Genomic DNA, 22,041 nt, shown 5'->3' on the forward strand with positions numbered 1-22,041 from the left:
TCAGATCACGAAACAAAATGCACAAAAACTGTCCCTGCTCTTGATGTACAACCACTGATGGTATTCGGTTTTGATAAGAGAAAAAATAGGCTACGAGGGCAGATTAGAAACGAGAACTTCTGACAAGTTTAACAGACTAGACCAGGGATTATAAGCAAAGTGTGCAAATGCCTTTATTCACAAATCTTGGCACAACGCTATATTGTGTTTAGATGCAATAATTAAACGAGATCTATATCAATAAATGAACTATTTAATTGATTTCCAGACATCTTAATACTCATTTTTCTGCAATTGTTATTGTACATATTTTACATCTGATATAACATTGTATCAGCAATGCAACCCCCCTTAATACGTCATATAGTGCATATCATATGCACGCGAAAAACTGCCTACCATATGCACGCCAAAGCTAATTTTAAAGTATGAGCGCCCCTTATATGTCAAAATGAGCTTTGGCGTGCATATAGTACGCAGTTTTTTGCGTCCATATGATGCGCAATTTATGTCCCACCCACTTTTTAAAACAAAGTTACGCCACTGGGTGGAACGAGAGCTTCGTGCCCTGGATGTGCATCCCACAAATCTCCATCAACTGCAAGATGCTATCCTATCAATATGAGCCAACATTTCTAAAGAATGCTTTCAGAACCTTGTTGAATCAATGCCACATAGAATTAAGGCAGTTCTGAAGGTGGAACAGGGTCAAACACAGTATTAGTATGGTGTTCCTAATAATCCTTTAGGTGAGTGTATTTTGCAATAGATAAATTAAAATAGACAACAACAACAAAAAAAGAAAATAGTCTCAATCAGATTTTGAGTCAAGGCTCTGTGGGTACACTGCATTTCTCCTGGTATGGTTCACATTTAAAATTATTATGACACCAGACACAGAAGCCTACTTTGCCAGTTATACTTTTATGAGGGTTTGACTTATATAAAATATCATTACAAACAGTCAAAAGTTTGCTAATTATAAGTTTGCCAAAGCTAAAGTGTGAGAGTCTACACTAACACAACATGTACTGGGTGGAGGATTAGACCATACTAATGGCTATTACTGTTTTACTGAATTGTAAAATATGACTATATTTTATGAAAAACACTTTATGGAGCTGCAAATAAATGAGCTTTTCAGCTGAGAAAGAAATAACTGCTTAACTATTTTTTCCACTGGCCAGGAACACTGATCATCCAAAATGAACACCATGTGACCTCAGACTCAAGTCTAGGCTGTTATTGTCAATTATTCGTCAGTTCTAGTATGTACATACAGTACATTTAATAGGGCATTTCTTTTGGTATGCTATATATTATCAGCTGTATTGATTGACACAGAGGTGTATTTCAATAAGCAATCTGTGGAAAACATTAATTTGTATTATATGAAAGAGTTCCGGTTCTCTAATCTAATTGGTCGAGTGGTGTTCGGCCATGTGTGCTGTATATTAAGATGTATATTTATTCATAGCTTTTCATAATTGCTTTTTGATTTAAATAGGCTAAAGATCATTATTGCAGTGATTTTTATGTTTCTAGGGTGTTATATATTTGGAAACAGATCTTCTAACCTGATTGATGGAATGTATAACTTTTAATTTCTTAAACAATCATGTAGGAAGGCACATCTTGGCCATATTCCAGGATGACAATGTCAAGATTCATCAGGCTCAAATTGTGAAAGAATGAAACGACGAATGAAGAATCATTTTCACATGATTTGGCACCTTTGAGTGCAGACGTTAAACTAATTGAAAGTCTTTGGGATGTGCTGGAGGACACTTTACAGAGTGCTGGACTCTTGCATTGTCAATAAAAGATCTTGACCAAAATGTATGCACCTGATGGAAATAACATCATAACATTTATTTTCATCAAGAGGAGCATTCATTTGGGTGAAAATGCTTCTTAATGCTCCCTCCCAACCATTCTTTTACAACATGTGTCTTAAAAAAAATCTGGATGTTTTCTCTCACTGCAAGCCATTTCTTTCTCTCACCAGTGAGCCAGGAGAAAATCTGTATCACAGACAGGGTGTTATTAATTCAGTACAACAGCCCTCCTGCGTTATGTTGCTTAAACATTTTGCACTGTTTAAATACCATTTTGTTGCTTTGAAGATCTTTTAAACTTATTAAGCTGTTAAGTAGGCAAAGCATTTTAAGTACAAACATATGTCTTTGTCATGCAGGGCCGGAGGCTGTTGAGCATTTCCATATAAATATAATACTATTATGCAACATAAACATTCAGAATATTCTAAGTTGACACTCGCAAAACCTGCTGATATAAGAAAATACGTTTTATTAAGGCTCATTATTACTAAATCAATGTTTTCTCTATAGTAAAAAAAAAATCAGCTAATAATTCCAGCCTTTCAATACTAACAGTTTAGATTCTTGATATCTATGGGAGTGAAGACAGATAGTCTGTACTTGGCCAACAAGCTTTGTTAGCTTTGCTGTGACCATATAAGGACCCTTGCTGAAGTCTGAGACAGGCAGAGCCTGCACAGCACAGATCTCTCTGTAAAATTCAGCTAAAGAAAAACAACTTTGGCAGTGAACATTTATCAAAACAACGACTGAATTTGAACTCAGTGGGTGGCCACTATAGATATGCTGTCATTATGCAAGATACTGTTTACAAAATTGGCCATTTCCAACAAAGATGGACATTGTTTTGTGTTATTTTCTAAATAAGAGAACATTTTAATAAAACCTTCATCCATGACCATACATTATAGGCAACCCTCAGGACCAGCTGATGCATACACATGAACTCAAATCTATTTTTGACTCACCTTTATCCAAGAGCAAATCTTTTATGCTGCCTAACATCAACTTCAGTAAGCTTTCACCCTGGAGCTGTCTAAGTTGGTTTGCTGGTTTTAGCTAATATCTCAGTTCACGTTTCACGCTGGTGTTTAGCAATGGCATCTCATCTGGTCATCTGAAAGACCCAACTAAAGCTAAGACCAGATAACCATTAGGGTCTTGCGCATGTGTGTACTTTATTATATAAATCACCCATTGAGATAAATAGGAGAAACAGCTGGCCTATAATAAAAGAAAAAGAACACGATGGATATTCACCAGCGTCATCGGGTCTCTGCCAACACGTACTAAAAACTTAGTTATTAACACTCCTCAAAGAAGTCCTCATCATCATAATAGTAGTCTATAGTCTCACCTCGATCACCTGGAGAGGATGTTGAGGGTCCTCAACGCTCTGGATGAGTCTGAATCCCCACGGCGCGCCGCCACGCAGCGTGACGCACAAAAACTCCCCCGTGCCCATCCTTCTGCAGCTGTCTGAGACTGAGAGAAGTCAAGTTTGTTCAGTGCGATATCGGAGGCTGACTTTGGTGGGTGTAAAGCCACAACAGCTGGAGCCCGGCCCTCTTTTCGGCGTCATTCTTCAGAGATTACCCTGAGGAGAGGAGCTGTTCTTCTACGCAGGTTTAACCGACAATGAAAAAGCAACGCACCACATTATTATGGTTAGAGTGTAGGCTGGAAATAAAAGATTATGATTTAAAATTTACTTTGAAGTAAAGTAATAATAATTTGACATTATTGCAAAGTTCACAATGTGCTTATAAGTGTGTTTGAAAACATGAAAAGTGCCAATTTAGTGGCATTTTATTTGATTAATATTACATTATCTGCAAGGTTTTGAAAAAAATTGAATTTTATGATTTGAAGTAGCTATATAGGCTACTGCAAGTGCACAATCTTTTTCACAAGGGCATCTTCACTCTTAACGTTAGATGATGTTTAGGATGCAAATCCTAAGTAAGTGAGAAATAGCTACAAAATAACTGTTAAGGTTCTGAAAATGTTTGTTTTAAAATAATTTAAACATAGGCCTAATATGATGTTGGTCATAATTATTAAAATAGTAGGCTAATAGTCAAAAGCTAACAAACAAAACATTTCTGAAAGTCTTCAGAAAGGATATTTTCTTAAAACGTGTCTATCTGCATAAAATAGCGATCTAACGATCTCTGGAAGCTGTTTTGGAAATGTCAGATACTTCCTGAATGTCACATGGTGTGTCTGTTCTTCGTGAGCTAAATATGGGGTGAATTTTCAGTAGTACAGCTTTCCAGCGCCCTCCGGCTGCCAGAATGAATTGAAAACACAGCATATCATAGTATACATGCGCTCATAATCATACATCCGCGGATTTTGGATAAAGATTTAATAAATAATACTTCTCTGTATAGAAATTTGACTCAAACATGTGAGAATCTATCAATATTTCTCCACATCTGCACACATTTGAAGTAAAAGCCCTGAGGGAAGTTGTTTTGTCGAGTGTCTTCATGACGACCACAGAGGAGTTTTTTATGAATGGGAGCAAATGACGCGCATATTACAATCAAAAGGTAGCGACGCCCAAGATCATATTCATAACTCCTGGCACATATTAACACATTACGGTCACTATAAGACTTTGAGAATAAAACAGAGGTAAAAAAATTAAACTTTAGTCTTAGATCTTTTTAATGATGTATAGTTTGTCAAGGTAATTACTTACACCTGATAGTAATTTTGAGCTAATTTAAGCAAAGAGAGCTTCAGCACGTCCTTGTGACGGTTATCAGTGAATTAACTCAGTGTTTCCCAACCGGGGTGCCGCCGTCTGACGTGAGCGGGAGGTGCCGTGTAAGGTGCCGGCACCGCGGTTCATCTCACATGTGATGGCGCATCTTTAAAATCGGTTTTAACTTGAAAATAATGTTTGTATGTTTCTAATATGTATGTTTCTGTCGATGGATACACGTGCTGGTTCCTCAGTGATACACTAAAACAGCGATAATAAAAGAATAGTCTGTATGTCTTAAGTGAACTTTATCCTTGCATTAGTTCTTAAAGGGGCAGTAGCCTTTACTGCTGTCTGTTTAATGTCAAACAAAAGATAAGGAAGTCACTCACCGTTCTTGATTGAATAGCTTTTGTAAGTTTAATAAGGATTAATCTTTAATTTAAACAGTTAAATATGCAGTTATTTTACATTTTATTATTTATTCAAGTTGTCTCTGAACCAAACCGACTCATGAGCAATCTGTAGGCCTACATTACACCTTTAGTGTAAAGAATGCGAGGGTGTGCCACAAAATTTTGTACATTTTTAAAGGGTGTCATGACAGAAAAAAGGTTGAGAAACACTGAATTAACTACACAGCGAATTCGTATGTCAAACATTACTTGCATTTGCCTGAGTTTTTTGTAGAGCGTCCTCATACAGTCTCAGGAGAAAGTCTTGATAGTTCTGTCCGTTAGTGTTGCAGTTGCAATTGTTTCATTCTGAGTTGAGCAAAGGAACGATGGTAAACTTGCAGAGATTCTGTGATGGTCGTAGAAGGTCCACATTGTTTGATGTGTGTGGTGCTGGGCGTCGCAATTGTGGACGAAGACACAGTCTCACGTTAACAGTGTTCGGGATGGAATTTCAGTGAGTACTTCATCTAACTCTGAGGGAAATTTGTGTTGGTCTTTTAAGTTCCAGAGGCCACACCTTTGAGTTTTTGTCTTGACTAATGACAAAGGTGCGTTATTATGAAAATGCTCCATATAAAGACCTCAATCAAAATAAAAATGCCCAAACCGAATGAAATTGTAATTGGGTTGAGAAGGGTGGGATAAACTTTTTCATGAACTGATCAAACAAAATTTTTTACCATGTAAACGACCTGAGTGTGCATCCTTATGTGACGTGATATACAGCGCACGCCTCCACAACTGAAGAGTGTGTGCAGCTCACACCAGGCTAGAATGTTGACAAGAGAGGAAAGTACATTTTTCTGAGATAAACTTTTTTTTTTTCATAAGAAGTTATATAGATAATGTTGGAATAATGACACAAACATAGCCTGGCTACACTCTCTCATCTTGTCAGCGTTTGTCCCAGGCACTTTTTACTTCAGCTGCGCCTGAAAGAAGAATTCTTTTTTTCCTGAGATAGTTATTACACTTTACAACAAATAAATAGTTTTTATAAAACTGTGTGGAAAACTGTGTCCTGGTGGCCGATATGAGTTCCTATGGCAACCGTGAACACATTCCAGCTGCTGAAGAGGACACGGTCGACATTTCTGATGCGGCAGACAAACTGTATGCGCATGTCACAAAATTATGGTGATTGAAACCATGGCTAGGATTGGATTTGCATGTTTAATGAGCTTCTGCTCCCCTGTCAGTTCACATGAGGGATTGTTTTGAAAACGGCAACCGGAGTGGTTCTCTCACAGGGCACTCAAAACATCTTTATCAAACAAACACAATGATTTATCTCTCATCCACCCGCATTTGATTGAAATGTTTTTTTTTTATTACTTGGCCCACACAATCGGTGGATATAACCGCAAACCGTTCACACACACACTCGCATGCACGCCCTTCAAATATCAAGAGAGTGACCAAGCACATCAAGAAAGGAATGTTATTTCACTATTTAAGATTTACCGGCCTGCTGACAGGCTCATGTTTTGGTAGCCTGCCTGGAAAACACATAACCCTGCGACGTTGGGCTTTGTGAGCCCTGGCCGATACATGTCCAAGTCTGATCACAATTGGCAATGAACCAACAACACCACAAATAAAGGATTCTTCAGCCTATGACAGTGTACTAAGGAATGTTTAGTTAGACACGTACACATAATCAATACAATCTGTAACAATACAATACTATCACATATAAAAAGCATGTTTTACTCACATAAGTGTGTTGCACCATTCCTGTCGGATCCAATATAGAAGGCACAGCATTGTGTGTTAATCTCCTTATGTCTGTCTTGTTTACAAACGATTCTGTGGTGAAATGAAGTGAACAAACATGCAATGTCTTCCCTACGTGAGCTGGAACTTCATTAGAAATAAAGTACAACCACTCATTCCTAATATAAGAATCCGAAGGAAGCTTATGCAGGGACTTTGTTCTTCCACAACCAGGTACAGGACAGTATCTTGCTATCTTTGGCATGTTTATTGCTCGGTAGCACGATCCATTTAGCTCCACGAGTCAGTGGCTACAGAAGCAGATGTACATATTCTTATGTTGAGGCAGCTTTTTTCCATACAATGACATCAAGGGTTGGCATATTCTGAGATTGAGCGTTTGATGGACCTGGTGTCAATAAAAGCTTTTCTTTGACTAACAAGGAAGTTTTCAGCTCAGAAATTTACAGGATGTTCTTATAGCACAATTAACTTTTATATATCAAAGGCTCAAGGGAAAGTTGATTTCTCAATTCATCACCCCTTTAAAAAGATTCCTTTGCAATGATTATGTGTTTTATCAGTTCAGTTGGTACACCCATCAGCCCCAAAGTTCCCCCTCAGCTTACTCTCAGTGGCGCAGATTCTCCTTGGGCTTGTAGTGACCAGCCCCTCCTGGGCGTGTAGATCTCCTGGATCTGCTGCCAGCTGCTGATCCCATCTCAGCTCCACCAGTGACCATCTGGCTTTTGGCTTCACCGGCTCCCTTGCAACATCGGCTCCATATGGGTGAGATGTCGCCGTTCCACCGCCATGGACTTGTGGGCCATCTGCTGCGCTCCACCCCTTTGGCTCCATCTGGTTCCACCCTCCCTCAGGCTTCGATTTAACCCTCAGTCACTCCAATTCCACCAAAGTCCTCCAGTACCCAACTTCCACCTAAGGGGGTTGTCGCTGCAGTTAGGGGTTTGATGCTTAGTATATAACCGTGAGACCGACGGTTATAGTTAAACACAGACATTAGAACTCTATAACCGCCAAAACTGTGTTATTAAAATATTTTTTACAAACATAAAAAAAAAAGAAAAAAAGATGCACTCCAGAGGGAAATTGTATCAGCTGACGAGGGAAACGGAGGCGGAGTTAGTGGTGCTACGGAGGCTGCTACTGCTGGAGATAATTCGGGAGAGGTCTGTTCACCACCCCCTACCAAGAAAAGAAATCTTGGAGATCATCATCTCCTCAATAAACGGAGGTCTGAAATCTTTGCCCCTTTACCGATCAGAGCTCGCGCTGACACGGAGTTAACCCGCTATCTCCAAGAAGAACCAATGGACTCTACGGCTAATCCACTAGCATGGTGGAGAGACAATGAAACGTGCTCTCCGCTCTTAGCAAAATTGGCACGTACAGCGGGGGAAATAAGTATTTGACACATCAGCATTTTTATCAGTAAGGGGATTTCTAAGTGGACTATTGACACAAAATTTTCACCAGATGTAGCCATCAAGCCAAATATTGAATTCATACAAAGAAATCAGAACATTTAAGTATACAAGTTGAGTCATAATAAATAAAGTTAAATGACACAGGGAATAAGTATTGAACACAAGAAGATAACAAGGTGCAAAATGGCATAGAAAGCCAGGACAGGAGATCGCCTGAAATCTGTCAGTATTGAGAGAGAAATCCTGCCCCCTATCAGTACTAATTGATATCAGCTGATTTAGTCCTAATTGATGGCCTATAAAGGCTTCTCGTTACCCATGAGGCACACAGGAAAGAATTCATGAGAGGTAAAAGCAAAGAACTGTCTCAAGATCTTTGTAATCTTATCGTTGGAAGGCATTTTGATGGGAATGGTTATAGGCGTATTTCCAGAATGCTAAATGTTCCTGTGAGCACTGTGGGGGGCATTATCCGGAAATGGAAAGAGCATCAGTTTACCATAAACCGGCCACAATCAGGTGCTCAACGTAAGATCCCTGTCCGAGGAGTCCAAAGAATAATAAGGAGAGTTCTCCAAGAGCCAAGAACCACTCGGGCAGAACTTCATCAAGACCTTGCATCAGCAGGTACTGTTGTTTCAAAGAGAACTATAAGCAATACACTGAACCGCCATGGCATCCATACACACTCACCACGCAAGACTCCATTGCTGAACAAAAAGCATGTTGATGCTCGGTTAAAGTTTGCAAAAGAGCATTTGGAGAAGCCTGTGGATTATTGGGAGACTATAGTTTGGTCAGATGAAAGCAAAATTGACCTTTTTGTCAGTCATTCTACATACTATGTTTGTAGAAGAAATGGCACTGCCCACCACTCCAAGAACACCATACCAACAGTAAAGTTTGGGGTAAAAGCATCATGGTTTGGGGCTGCTTTTCAGCAAGGGGTACTGGCAGACTTCATATTATTAAAGGCAGGATGAATGGAGAAATGTACCGGGACATTCTGGATAAAAATCTGCTGCCATCTACCAGAAAGCTGAAAATTAAAAGAGGGTGGACATTTCAGCAAGACAATGATCCCAAACACAAGTCCAAGAAAACAATGAGGTGGTTTCAAAAAAAGAAAATCAAGTTGCTTGAACTGCCCAGTCAATCACCTGACCTAAATCCCATAGAACATCTATGGAGATAACTGAAGATCAAAGTTCATAAAAGAAGCCAAAGGAACCTTCAAGATTTAAAGACCATTTGTGTGGAAGAATAGGCCAGAATCACTCCTGGGCAATGCAGACGACTGATCTCTACATACAAGAAGCATCTAGAAGCTGGAATCACCAACAAAGGCTTTTCTACAAAGTATTAAATAAAGTGTGTTCAATACTTATTCCCAGTGTCATTTATCTTTATTTATTATGACTCAACTTGTATACTTAAATGTTCTGATTTCTTTGTATGAATTCAATATTTGGCTTGATGGCTACATCTGGTGAGCATTTTGTGTCAATAGCCCACTTAGAAATCCCCTTACTGATAAAAATGCTGATGTGTCAAATACTTATTTCCTCCGCTGTAAATACACCAACATGCTTCACAATGTACACGACCTGACCAGATTACGTTTGAGTGTGCGTCTTTATAAGACATACACAGCGCATGCCGCGCTCACATGCACCAAGCTATAATGTATCAGAGAGGGATAAACTTTTTATTTCGTACGAAGTTATGAAGATAATTGGCATAATGACACTGTCCCTAAACCTACACATGTACCTCCATTGCCTTCACTCGTCCCCAAGGTACTATGAGGCCTTCACCACCATGGCTCCTCCCTCCAGCAACGCCTTGGGGCTGGGTCGTCATCTGGCTCCTCCTGCTCCTGGCTTCTTCCTGGTATATTCCACCATCTTTACCACCCTGCTTTCCTCAGATTTCACCTCTCCCAGATTCCCATCCTCCACCAGAAGCTCCTCCCATCAGTGAACTTTCAGCACAAGGTCACGCCTTTCCGGGAGGGGGTGGGTTATTCTTGCTGCTTTCTTTGGATTGTTCTGAAATTATTAAAGTCTGTGCTTTTGTGCCTAAACCTTCATCTCGTTCATCTTCCTGCAACAGTGTGTGGTTTTTCTTAATTTTTTATATCATTTCAAATATCCACTAAGGTGTTCTTCTTAAAAACAGTATGTTTCTATTGTGACTGGACAACATGTCTACCTACACTTTTAGTGAAGCCAGTGACTGAAGTCTCACTGCACTAGCCAAAGCAGTGTCACTTTTAATCAAGATGTTCATTAGTAAAATCAGATTAAATCAATCAGAGACACAAGGCCAGAATACTTAACATGCCAAATGCCATTGTTCATACATCTGTGGCAAGTAATAAAGATCAGTGCTAATATACTTATTAAACTGCAATATAATAAACTTGACAGATCAAGTTGGGCTGAAGCTTCTGAAGACTCTAAGGGTCAGAACAGGAGTGATATTTATGTGCCCTTTTAGTGTATTTCAAATTCAAATCTTAGAAGTATACATTTTAAGAATCTAATTGAAGATATCATATTAATGAAATAAAAGGCCACTTAAAGGGTCGTTGGTTATATAACTTCACTTTTTTAACTTTAGTTAGTGTGTAATGTTGCTGTTTGATCATAAACAACATCTGCAAAATTACGACACTCAAAGTTCAATGCAAAGGGAGATATTTTCTTTTACAGATTTCGATTTTTAAGGACTACAACAAGCGGATTATAAGGACTACAGTGAGCTTCTTCCCAGGTTGGTGACATCACAAACCCTAAAGTTCAGTAGCTCTGCCCACAGATTCAAGCAGTACTAGGTAAATACACTGTATCGTGTAACTAAGCGAGCTATAAACATGCCTTTGAAGAGTGCAAAATATTGTGCAGTGCCAGGTTGTTGCTGTGCCACATGCTGTGCCATCTGTATTGGATCTGACAGAAATGGCGCATCACTTATTTCATTGTTTGGTATATACGGATCATGTGTAAATGTCCAAAACCAAAATACCAGTGACCACAATTTCTGATGTAATGATTCATATAGGCCTACACTCAGATGTTTGTCTCAAAATCGCTGCAGATCGAACGGTCAACTTGATCTTGTTTCTCTCATGAAAATGATCTGTTTTTTTAAGCTGCTATTAAAATATAGAAAGAATCACTTTACAATTGCTTTTTTATTTTTTTATTTACATTATGATGAAAGCAGTCATGAGAGTGCAGAAATCGAGTTACAGTGCATTCATACACTCAACATGTCTGTAATCGGCTACAGTGCTCATCACTACAACCTATCATAGACCAATCATGATCAAGTTATCATACTAACATTATAAGTGCACCCCAGGAAACACTATAAAACAATAAAATAATGCAGTTCATGACCCCTTTAAGTGTACTTAAGGCAGGTACATGTTCATAACAATATTTCTTAACATACTTAAAAACACCTTTAAAAATATAAGTTTTACTATGTTGCATAAAGTATATTGTCAATAATTATGTTTTAATAATCTATTGCCATGCTTTAAAGAAGTAGCAACTTATTTTAAAGTGTTGGCAACATACTGAAGCACATGAGTACTTAATTATAAATTTTAATTTATATAATTAATCATTTATATTTATTAAATAATAATATAATAATATAATAATTAAATACATTGGAATTTTATTTGTTAGTGTGGTATTCGATATTACATTTAAAGTTAATAGTTTTTAAATCAAATCAAATCAAAATCAAATTGAATCTTCATGCAGCTTCACAAATAAATTACAAATGAAATAAATTACAAATAAATGACAAATGTAATTACAAGTAGGCTATTTAAATAAATGTCATTCAAGTTTCAAAAGAAATTATATTAAAATATATTTAGTTTATATCATAAATGCTTGTCAGTATTTGATAGTACACTTTATTAATAGGTCTATCTATGTAAAAAGACAATAGAAGCAACTATGCAATTACATATTAAAATGTAGTCCTATTTAAGTGGGTTAAAACACTCGTTCAACTAATTGCATTGAAAATAAATGTAAATGATATTTTAATTTAATTTAAAATAAATGCAGTTAAGTGTCTGAAAACATTACATTCAGCTTACACTGAAGTATATTTTTAAAGTGCGTAATAATAATTATTTTTAAAAGTATGCTTCTTCTTTTTTTTACAAGGATAACCAGAGAGATACAAAAAAGAGAATATATATATATATATATATATATATATATATATATATATATATATATATATATATATATATATATATATATAAAAGACTGATCAAAAGTAGTCATACCGTTTGGCTTGTTATTTTCTATATGGAAAATAAGAAACCTGAAATAGTGAATACGAAAAGTGTACGTTAGCTGTAATCCCTCATAGAATAGGCCTACACAAATATTATGAATGTAAAAACATTTCTTCAGAGTGATCACATTCATTCAACATTATTGCTATGGCTATTGTGCACAACACTTAACAACAGAAAAATATGCACATGATGGGCAGGCTTTGAATAATATTAGCGCATTTTGCCAATTTACTTTCATTTTCATTCAAGAAGCTGTTCTCATTCTCTTTAAAGTACAGCGCAGAGAATGGCATTTATTCACTACGCACATCTGTGTCCTTGCTGACGTGTAGTGGTTCCCACCAGTGTGCGCATGCGCAGAGGCGCCTGCTGTATGACGCCGTGTACGCAGACACCGGTGCGCTGTGCTGGAGTTTGACGTGGCACTTTCGGCACGCAATTCAACATCACCAGAGGAAAGGACGCAGTTCATCGTTTTCTCTCAGGTAAGTCTCTATTATTTTGGTATGTACTAATAAACATACAAACTAAAGACGTTTTTTTGAAAGGCATCCTTATTTTGAATGCGGTTTACCAGCGCTATTCTTAATACAATTTTATAAGTTTGGCTTGTGTGTCAGTTTCCGTGTCAAGCAGAAAATATTTCGTAACTTTGTATCACTGGAGTGACAGCTGGTGCACGCGCCTCCTTATAAATCAATCGATTCTGTCTACGGCATGGGTGAAGTGTTTAAATATGGACTTTACTCAGTAAAGTCATCTGTAGCTCACTGAAACATTACAGGTCTGTCATAACGGTCTTTGACGTGGCAGTTCAGGGCAATGGCAGACTAATACTGTACTGTGGTGTACTGTATCATTGAAGCATCTCTCTTATGTCATCACTCTTCTTGATTATAGTGTGTGTTGAATGATAATTAGTACAACTCGATATTACCGTGAGAGTTAAAGGCCTCTTGCAGAAATACTGGCATGATTTCTCATACAGGCCACTCTTGACAATAATTAGAGAGAAAGACCAGCCAATGTTCAGTTCAGTTTAGTTTCAAATGTGTGTTTAATAAACCAGAGGACCAGTATTTTATTTTTCTAAGAGTTATTCTTAGCTCTGCTTTGTTACATATAGTGTTGGGAAATTAGTTTATTAATAGATAACAAATATTTTAACTATGCATACTGTATGCCTATAATTACATTGTAGAAATGTTAGTTATTTTAATGAAGACTCAGTACAATTTTTATTTCAGTAAAAAACAGATTAGCCAGGGATTAGGTGTGAAAAAAAAAAACAATATTATATTTTATAAAACAATGTATTTTTCTGTTTTTTTTAAAAATAAAAATAAACACAACATATGAATCACCTATGGGAAATTCCCTGTATGAATCATTACTGTTTTTTTAACGTTGCTTCTGTTATCAGTAATGTATGTTGTAGGGTTTTATGATGCATGTTATGTTATTTTTTGTTTTTATTTTTTTGTTTTTGTTAGGCCATTTTAGGCAACTTTAAGTTGCCATGTTGTCTTTCATTATTGCCGGTATTAACAGCACATTTATAGGCACCATATGTAAGATTTTTGGATTAAAATATCCAAAAAATCCACTAGAATAATGTTATATATTTTATTGGCTTGTGTACTTACATTATCCCAAACGTTTCCAAGAATGTTTAAATCCAGAGAAATAAGCAATTTTAAACAGGACGCGGACCGTGTCCGTGCATCACCTATCAATGACATCATACCAGCATTACCCTCAATTTTATTTTGTAGAAATCATGAAAACACCAAAGACACTTTAATATATTATTTGTTTTATTAGACAGGTGAGTAACTGTTTGGAGACATTCATCAACATAAAACAAATCATTTTTATATAGCTCAACACAGTATTGTTTTTTAAATCTTGTTTTCTTGATTTACCGTTAGTACCTTGTTTTACCATGCCTAATATCCATCCAGCTTTACTGCAGTGTGCAACAAGTATTTCATAGTAGCCACAGAGTGAACACAAAATAAAGTTATAACATAACTTTCAAAAAAATCAAATAATTGATCTATTATGATAAAACATTGCTGCGTTACCCCACATATGCACAGCAGAAGTGGTCATCTGCGGCATAATAAAAGCTCCCCGAAATCAAGGGGTCGTTAAGCTACGCCTTAGCTTTGAATAAGTGACCTCTAGCGGCAGAAAATTACATATTGTGGATTTAAACTGAGTGTAATATTTCAAATAGGTTGGTATATAAACAGTCCATGATTTAATTTAATAAGACATTTTAAATTTACAGTTACCAAAATGCTGCCCATTTGAGTATATTGCTCATAAATTCCTCTATTATTTATGGTAAGTTATTAAGTTTATTAATTAATTTGATGGCTGGAAACAATAGTTAAACTATTATATTAACATTTTGTATGTACCAGTTTGTATTCTTGGCAATATACTGTTATCACAAACTCCTCTTATCTATATTTCAAAGTGTCAAAGTTCATGATCACACGTGCCTAGGTTTGAGGTAATGCTATCAGGTAAACTCACTGTAGAAAACATTTATCATATTTTTGCAACAAACTGATTCTGCCTGTCATTCACTTTTATATTGAATGTGCACTTCAAATCTTGATTTTTTTAATCTTCACTTGCAGAAAATATAATAATAATAAAACAAAAGGACAATTTCATGACTATTGTATGTTTGTAATAGTCAAATCAAAAGTTTTTGTACATTTTAAAATAATTAGGCTATGTTTAAAGAATATTTTTAATCACCGTGTGTTATTTGGTATTACATTTAAAGTTGATATAGTTTTAAAATTGCAGCTTCACTTAAGTGGGTCAAATAGTCCGGTAAAATTTTGATAATTGCGTTAAATATACTGTTACAGTACACTTTAATTTAATTGCAGTCAACATGCAGATAAGTGCCTGAAAACATTACATACAGTTTACAGTAAAGTCTAGGTACTCTTAGTATGTTAAAGTGTGCATCTTTTGTTAGTATTGTGCTGAATGCAACACATCTTGAAGATTTGATGTTTGAAAATTAAACCTTTGTCTATTTCCTACATTTTCTGTTTATGACTATTTTAAAGGTGTACTATGTATGATTTTTGCAGTAAAATATCCAAAAACCACCAGGCCAGTGTTATATATTTTGTTCAGTTGACTTCTTACAATATTCCAGATTTTTCCAACTATTTGTAAATTGTGAGAAAATTGCTATTTTAACCAAGGAACTAGGACGTCTGAGGGAGTCGCCTGTCAATTGCTTCATATCTGTGTGGCCCTTGGTTTCTGGTTTTATTCTGCAGAAACGTTTTACTCTCGCTGGAGTGCAAAATGGGTCACAGCAGTTGCTGAGCGAACAGAGTCAGGGGCGTAGCACCAAATTTTGGGCCCTGGGTACAAACCATCTTGCTGGGCCCCCGTACCATGTATGTGTATGTATAGAAAACTGACTTCTAAGGCCCCCCCCCCCCCCCCCCCCCGCCTCGGGCCCTGGTTACTCAGTACCCTTTATCCCCCCAGTCCCACGCCCCTGAACAGAGTAACATCATAACATAATTTTAAATGCACTTAAATGTATCTAATATGATAAACAGAGCTGTGTTACCTCATACTCATGACCGGAAAAGCAGAAATGACACAGGCGACTGTGTCCTGTTATAATAAAAGTCCCGCTGCTCGTGAGCTGTGTTGTGTAGCAATCACTCCAGCGGCCTTGCTCAGCTCCTCAACACTCAGTCCTGCTCTGCTTCATACTACAGTAAAATTAATAATCGCATCCATGAACATGATTTCTGAACATGAACTTCGAGTCCTATCCCGATTCTTTCCCACCGGCTATGAGGTGAAAACTGCCTGTCAAAGATTCTGCGCTGAAACTTGGAGTCATCAAGCTATGCCTTTGTTTTAAGTAGGCGCCCTAGCGGGTGGAAAAAGTTACATATTGTAGCTTTAAACCTGCAAAATTAACAGCATTTGTTCGAAACATGTGGAACGTCACATTACAAACCTCAAGTAGATTGTAAAATGCAACTTTTTTTCACAGGTCACCTTTTTTTGTCCCAGACTGGAATGAAAGAGGTATAACAGTAGGATGAGTCAGCAAGGTTATGTTGCCACCCCTCCGTACTCCCAGGCCCAGGCTGGAATGGGGGGATACTCTACTGGATTTGGGAACCCCCCACCTCAGTCGCATTATGGGGCCTATGGATCCCCACCACAGGGTTATTCTGCCCCGCCTACAGGTAAAATGAATCATCTTTTTCTTTTATTTAACTCTTCAGTTCTGTTTTTTGTAATACTGGCAAGTTTCATCTTGTTCTTGATTTAGGAGTCTCAGCAAAGTAAAGCCTAAATAAACAGAGACTTGCTCTTCATTATAGTTTCATCTGATATAGCATCCCACATGTTCTCGTAAGGTTACTTGATTATGCCAAAAGTTCATCATCTCAAAAATTGGTCACAAATAGGAATGGGTGATATAACCGAAGTTGTATACAAGTGTTTTTTAGTTATTTTTTCACGCATCCAATGTATTTCCCAACTGTTTATGTGATTACTCGGCATTCTACTACAGTCACATTACATTATTGGACTGATTCTGGAGGGACGAAAATGCAATGCTTTAAAGAAAAACGGCAGAATCTGGCACACTAATTGTTTTTGCTTTGAACATAATTGCTGTTTTTATAGGTGTGCTCAAGCCCCCTGCCTCCTCTCCTTCTGGGATGCCTCCACCGCCAGCATCCAGCCAGTATGGTGGTAACATTCAGCAGAACGGAGCCCATCCCCACAGGTAAACACTAGTTCAATGTTGTTGAAAATGAATCATTTAATATATAGCTCCTCCTAATACATTTTTTTACTCCTATTAGTTTCGCTCCTCCTGCTGCTTCAGCTCCATCCATGTCTGCTTATGGGCAGCCTCCTCAAAGTGCTTTTTATAGTATGGCACAAGCCCCACCTCCAACTCAACAGCTGACTAATCAAATGAGTGCCATGAACATTGCAGGATATGGTAAGTTAGATGCCGTATATTAATTTAAAGTTCAATTGGTGGATGTTTAATTGGCCCATTTTTATACCCATTTACCATGATCTTTAGGTCAAAGGCCTATGCAGTCTCCTTCAAGCTCAGCGGCACCACAACAATTTCAAACATCACCACCACCTGCAATGGGACATCCACCACTTTCTCCACCTGGACAACAGCCGTCATTAGGATCTCCTCCACCAATGGCCACTATGGGTTCTATGCAAGCTCCACCAATGGGAATGTCTGGCCCACCTGGACCAGGTGTCCATCAACCACCACTTGGACACCAAGGCTATCAACAGCAACCAGGTTAAAACTCAGAAATTCTGTAACAAGTTTAATGTGTCTTTGAATCTTACTCACCCCAAACATTTGAATGATATCCACAAAAATAAAAATAACATTGATTTTCAACATTGATAATAATAAGAAATGTTTCTTGATCATCAAATCAGCATTTTAGATAGACTGGGTAAACTGACTGATCTGCCGGCGATTTGATTTTGCCTGGCAACTCTCTGTCCTTTGTCTGGAAACATGTACATTCATTTCTACTGCTTCTGTTACACTTTTGTGGGAACCAATCACAGGCTGGCTTATCGACCAGGTGCACTATTAGCGGGTTTAACACTATGACAGATAGAGAAATGGGTCGTTGCCCATTGATCACGGCTCTTGTGGTCTGATTGGTTGAAGGAATATCTAATTGCGTACAGAGTCATTTGAATAGTGCTCGTTGATCACGCCTCTTGTGCAGCAGAAAATACAGAGCAGACTCCCCAGACCAATGTTCAATCTTACATTGAGCTTGGTCTGGTAATATCCAGACAACATATTAGAATGATTTTAATGATGTTGAAGATTAAGCTTTGCATTACAGGAATACATTTAAAAAACATTACGGAATTGTAATTGTAACTTTTGACCTGTAGCATATGTATTAATCTATAGTCCATGTAAACACCAATCCCCCTTCACAGAGTTACTCAGTCTATACCGGTTAGCCACTTAATCCTGCTTCATGAGGCCTCAGACCAACTCTTCCAACATTGACTCAAGCTATGGTGTGATTTTGAGATGGGACTGTCTGTCTGACCAAATGCAGAAGGATAGTGGGTTGTGTTTGCAATACCTGTTTGAAAAAAATCTTAATTTTCAAAGTGTGTTTGTTGATGTAGAAACTACACACTTCACATCTACACTATTTTTAGGTGCAAATGTTGAAAAGCCTAAATAACTGTTATTTTGGCTTCTGGTCTAAAGGGAGCCCAATTGCAGGCCCGTATGGCGCACAAATGGCAGGACCGCAGATGGCAGGGCCACAAACAGGCGCTTTCCCAGGAGGCTTCCCTGGAGGGCCATCCCAAATGGCAGGCCCTCCTCAGAAGAAACTGGACCCAGACTCTATTCCAAGCCCGGTAAAAAAAGAGAAAAACATACTACATTATAGTGTAAAATTATATGAATTTGTGCACATTTCAAGGTACACTGACTTGTCTCCTCCAGACGCAAGTGATTGATGATGACCAGGCTAAGAGAGGAGGCCAAGTGTATGCCACAAACATCAGGGGTCAGGTGCCTCCACTGGTCACTACAGATTTCAAAGTACATGATCAAGGTAAGCATCTTTGCGCTTCACTCTAAAGTTAGCATAAAATTGTTTAATATATATATATATTTTTTGTTGTTGCCATTTTAAGGGAATGCCAGCCCAAGGTTCATGCGATGCACAACATATTCCTTCCCTTGCACTGCTGACCTTGCAAAGCAGTGCAAAGTGCCTCTGGCAGCCATCATCAAACCCTTCGCTACCGTGCCCAAAAATGAGGTATGCAGCATTTTATCAGCGTTCTGAGTTTTTGCAGGTCTTCAGTTTTGAGTTTATGTACTAAAGTTATTATTATTATTTTTATACATTTATTCATTCAGCAGATATGATTGTGAGAAATGCTACAACAAATGTGACAATTTCTAAGGATTTTTTAAAAACTTATTTCTTTTAGTACTATTTAGTTTTACATGTGGTAAAAACCCATGGGACTTGGGAAAGCACCCAATGTTTAGTGCTGGAAAAGTATACATATCTTCCAATTTGAAAAAATACAATATTAAAGTGTATATATAAGTGCAAACTGAATGTGATGGATCTTTTCAGACACTTAAAGGCACAATATGTAAGAGTTTTGGATTAAAATATCCATGACAAGGGAACAACTGTTTGGATACATTTATAGACAGTAAACTAACTATTGTACTCTACTACAGCATTTTCTCTGTAATACAATATGTTTTAAAAAATTAAGTGCAAGCAATTTAGCAACACAAACCATACAGCTTTTATTAATATGATACTCTATCGATCTAGCTTAATACAGTGTGCAACAGTTGCTGAGTGAATGCACGTTTGTTATGAGTACGTTTGTTATGAGTAACGTCATAACAAAATATTCAACACACTGAAATGTATCTGATATAATGAAGCAATTCTGCGTTACCCCAAATATTGCATGAGAAACTGTGGCACAATAAAAGTTCCGCTGCTGTCGAGCTTGTCTCTCAATAGCAATCGCTTCAGCGGCCACAGCACTCGGCCCTGCTTTGCTTCATACTACTTAAATATAGGCCTATTTGTTACAAATTTGTAATGAAGTTGCAATTAAGTACATTAAAAATATATTAACTTTAAATGTAATATTGAATTAAACTACAGTTAAATTAAGCATGACAAAAGTTTGTTAACTTTAATTAAAATTTGATTTTAATTTTTAATATGGCATATTTGCAAAGTGCATTTTTTTAAAAGTCTGCTTGAGTATGCCAAAAAAGTCATAAGAGTAAAATCTCTTAAGTGGCCTTTTATTTCATTAATACTATATCATCTTATAGTTTATTTTTATTATTACGTTATCAATTATATAATTATATAATTATCCTATTATTAAGCTTTGAAATGCAGTATAAGAGAACATTTAATACAATTAAGCAAATGTCTTTTTCACAAGGATGTTAGTCTTTAAATGATACTAGGGATTTTCCTAAATAAAAATTTGCTTCAAACATGACTTTCCTTCTGTTATACGCAAAAGATGACAATATTTTTGTGCTCTTTTTTTTCTTCCATACAAACAAGTGAATGATAACCAGGGACTATAAAGCTCCAAAAATGAGAATAATAAAAGTACCATAACAGTATTCCATATTATTTGTGCTGTTTTTTTCCATTCTTCTGAAGTCATACCATAGTCCTGTGTAATGAACAGATCCGAAATTAAATTATTAACTTAAAACATTTCTCTCCATCAGTCTCTAATCTATTTTGTGTGTTTTACACATACTCATTCAGTATCATCTTAGATTTAATGTGAGTTTTGTTTGTTTGTGTGTGTGTGTGTGTGTGTGTGTGTGTACATCATTCACTTTCATCATACGGAAAAGAGCTATGTAAATATTCTGCTAAACTCCTTTTGTGTTACATGGAAAAAAGAAAAGGATACAGGTTTGGAACAACATGATGCCTGAGTAAAATTTTTTTTAAATTTTTTTTTTAAGAATTAACACTGTTGTCCATGCTGTTGTCTTTGGAAAATACTGCCTTTGGAATATGTTCAAAACCTTATTCATGGGTGTCCCCTCAGCTTATTGTTTCAGTAGTTTAATAGTGTTTTTTGATGCCTTCAAGACTTGTTTAACTCTGGAACCTTTCATTGCTTTACCATGATCAGAACCTTTTTAGGAAATGTTAGTATTCTCATGAGAGGCTTATTCTTTCAGTCTCCACAGAACATGTCAGATAAATAGTTTATTGTACTGTCAAATAAAGGAGGAAATCAATTTTTGCAAAATTTGCATTTACTCCACATTTCCAACTGCAGCATCAATGAGGAACACTGTTTTGTTTGACAGTGTAAAGGGCGTATAGCACTGAAATAATGATAAAGCTATTCTGACTCTGAATTTCTTAAAAGCTAATTGTCTGACAACTCAGATTTTGCAGTCACCTTATTAAAATGACTATTTAAAACTATTTTTTAAACTATTTAAACGTTGACTCAAAACCGAACTTGAGCCATAACCTTTTATTTTCATTTTAAGATTTACCTTTTGTAAACATAATTTGAACTGCAAAGCAACCACAAATCTACACATTAGTATGATATATTTGTTTGTCTTCAGTTAATGACGGTAATAATTAATTTTCCATCTGATATGTTAAATGTTATTTAAAAAAAGAATACACTACCATATTGATTCAAATACAGTAAACATAATATTTTTAAAGATTTTTTTTCCAGGATTCTTTAATGAATAGAAATTCAGCATTGAAATATAATCCTTTTGCAACATAATACATGTCTTTACTATCACTTTTGATAATGTAATGCATCCTTGCAGAATAAAAGTATTAATAAAAAAAGATATATCATGCTGACTGACCCCAAACTTTTGATGTGTAACTTTATATAAGCATACTGT

The 22,041-nt window shown here is 36.8% G+C and overlaps 2 protein-coding genes across 4 annotated transcripts in view; one reads left to right on the forward strand and one right to left on the reverse strand.

Moving 5' to 3' along the window:
* LOC137043274 (synaptopodin-2-like) overlaps positions 1 to 3,315 on the reverse strand; it is a 37,158-nt gene extending 33,843 nt beyond the window's left edge. For both annotated transcript variants that reach the window (XM_067419595.1, XM_067419517.1), the window contains exon 1: positions 3,199 to 3,315. In XM_067419595.1, coding sequence (XP_067275696.1) covers positions 3,199 to 3,306 — 108 coding nt within the window. In that variant the 5' untranslated portion in view covers positions 3,307 to 3,315. The remainder of the gene's footprint in view (positions 1 to 3,198) is intronic.
* Positions 3,316 to 12,853: 9,538 nt separating this feature from the next.
* sec24d (SEC24 homolog D, COPII coat complex component) overlaps positions 12,854 to 22,041 on the forward strand; it is a 30,758-nt gene continuing 21,570 nt past the window's right edge. For both annotated transcript variants that reach the window (XM_067419700.1, XM_067419773.1), the window contains exons 1-8: positions 12,854 to 13,003; positions 16,579 to 16,777; positions 17,226 to 17,328; positions 17,408 to 17,550; positions 17,638 to 17,877; positions 18,832 to 18,986; positions 19,075 to 19,186; positions 19,269 to 19,396. In XM_067419700.1, the coding sequence (XP_067275801.1) occupies positions 16,627 to 16,777; positions 17,226 to 17,328; positions 17,408 to 17,550; positions 17,638 to 17,877; positions 18,832 to 18,986; positions 19,075 to 19,186; positions 19,269 to 19,396 (1,032 nt within the window). In that variant the 5' untranslated portion in view covers positions 12,854 to 13,003; positions 16,579 to 16,626. The remainder of the gene's footprint in view (positions 13,004 to 16,578; positions 16,778 to 17,225; positions 17,329 to 17,407; positions 17,551 to 17,637; positions 17,878 to 18,831; positions 18,987 to 19,074; positions 19,187 to 19,268; positions 19,397 to 22,041) is intronic.

This window comes from Pseudorasbora parva, chromosome 1 (genome assembly GCF_024679245.1).
Source record: "Pseudorasbora parva isolate DD20220531a chromosome 1, ASM2467924v1, whole genome shotgun sequence".
NCBI lineage: Eukaryota > Metazoa > Chordata > Actinopteri > Cypriniformes > Gobionidae > Pseudorasbora > Pseudorasbora parva.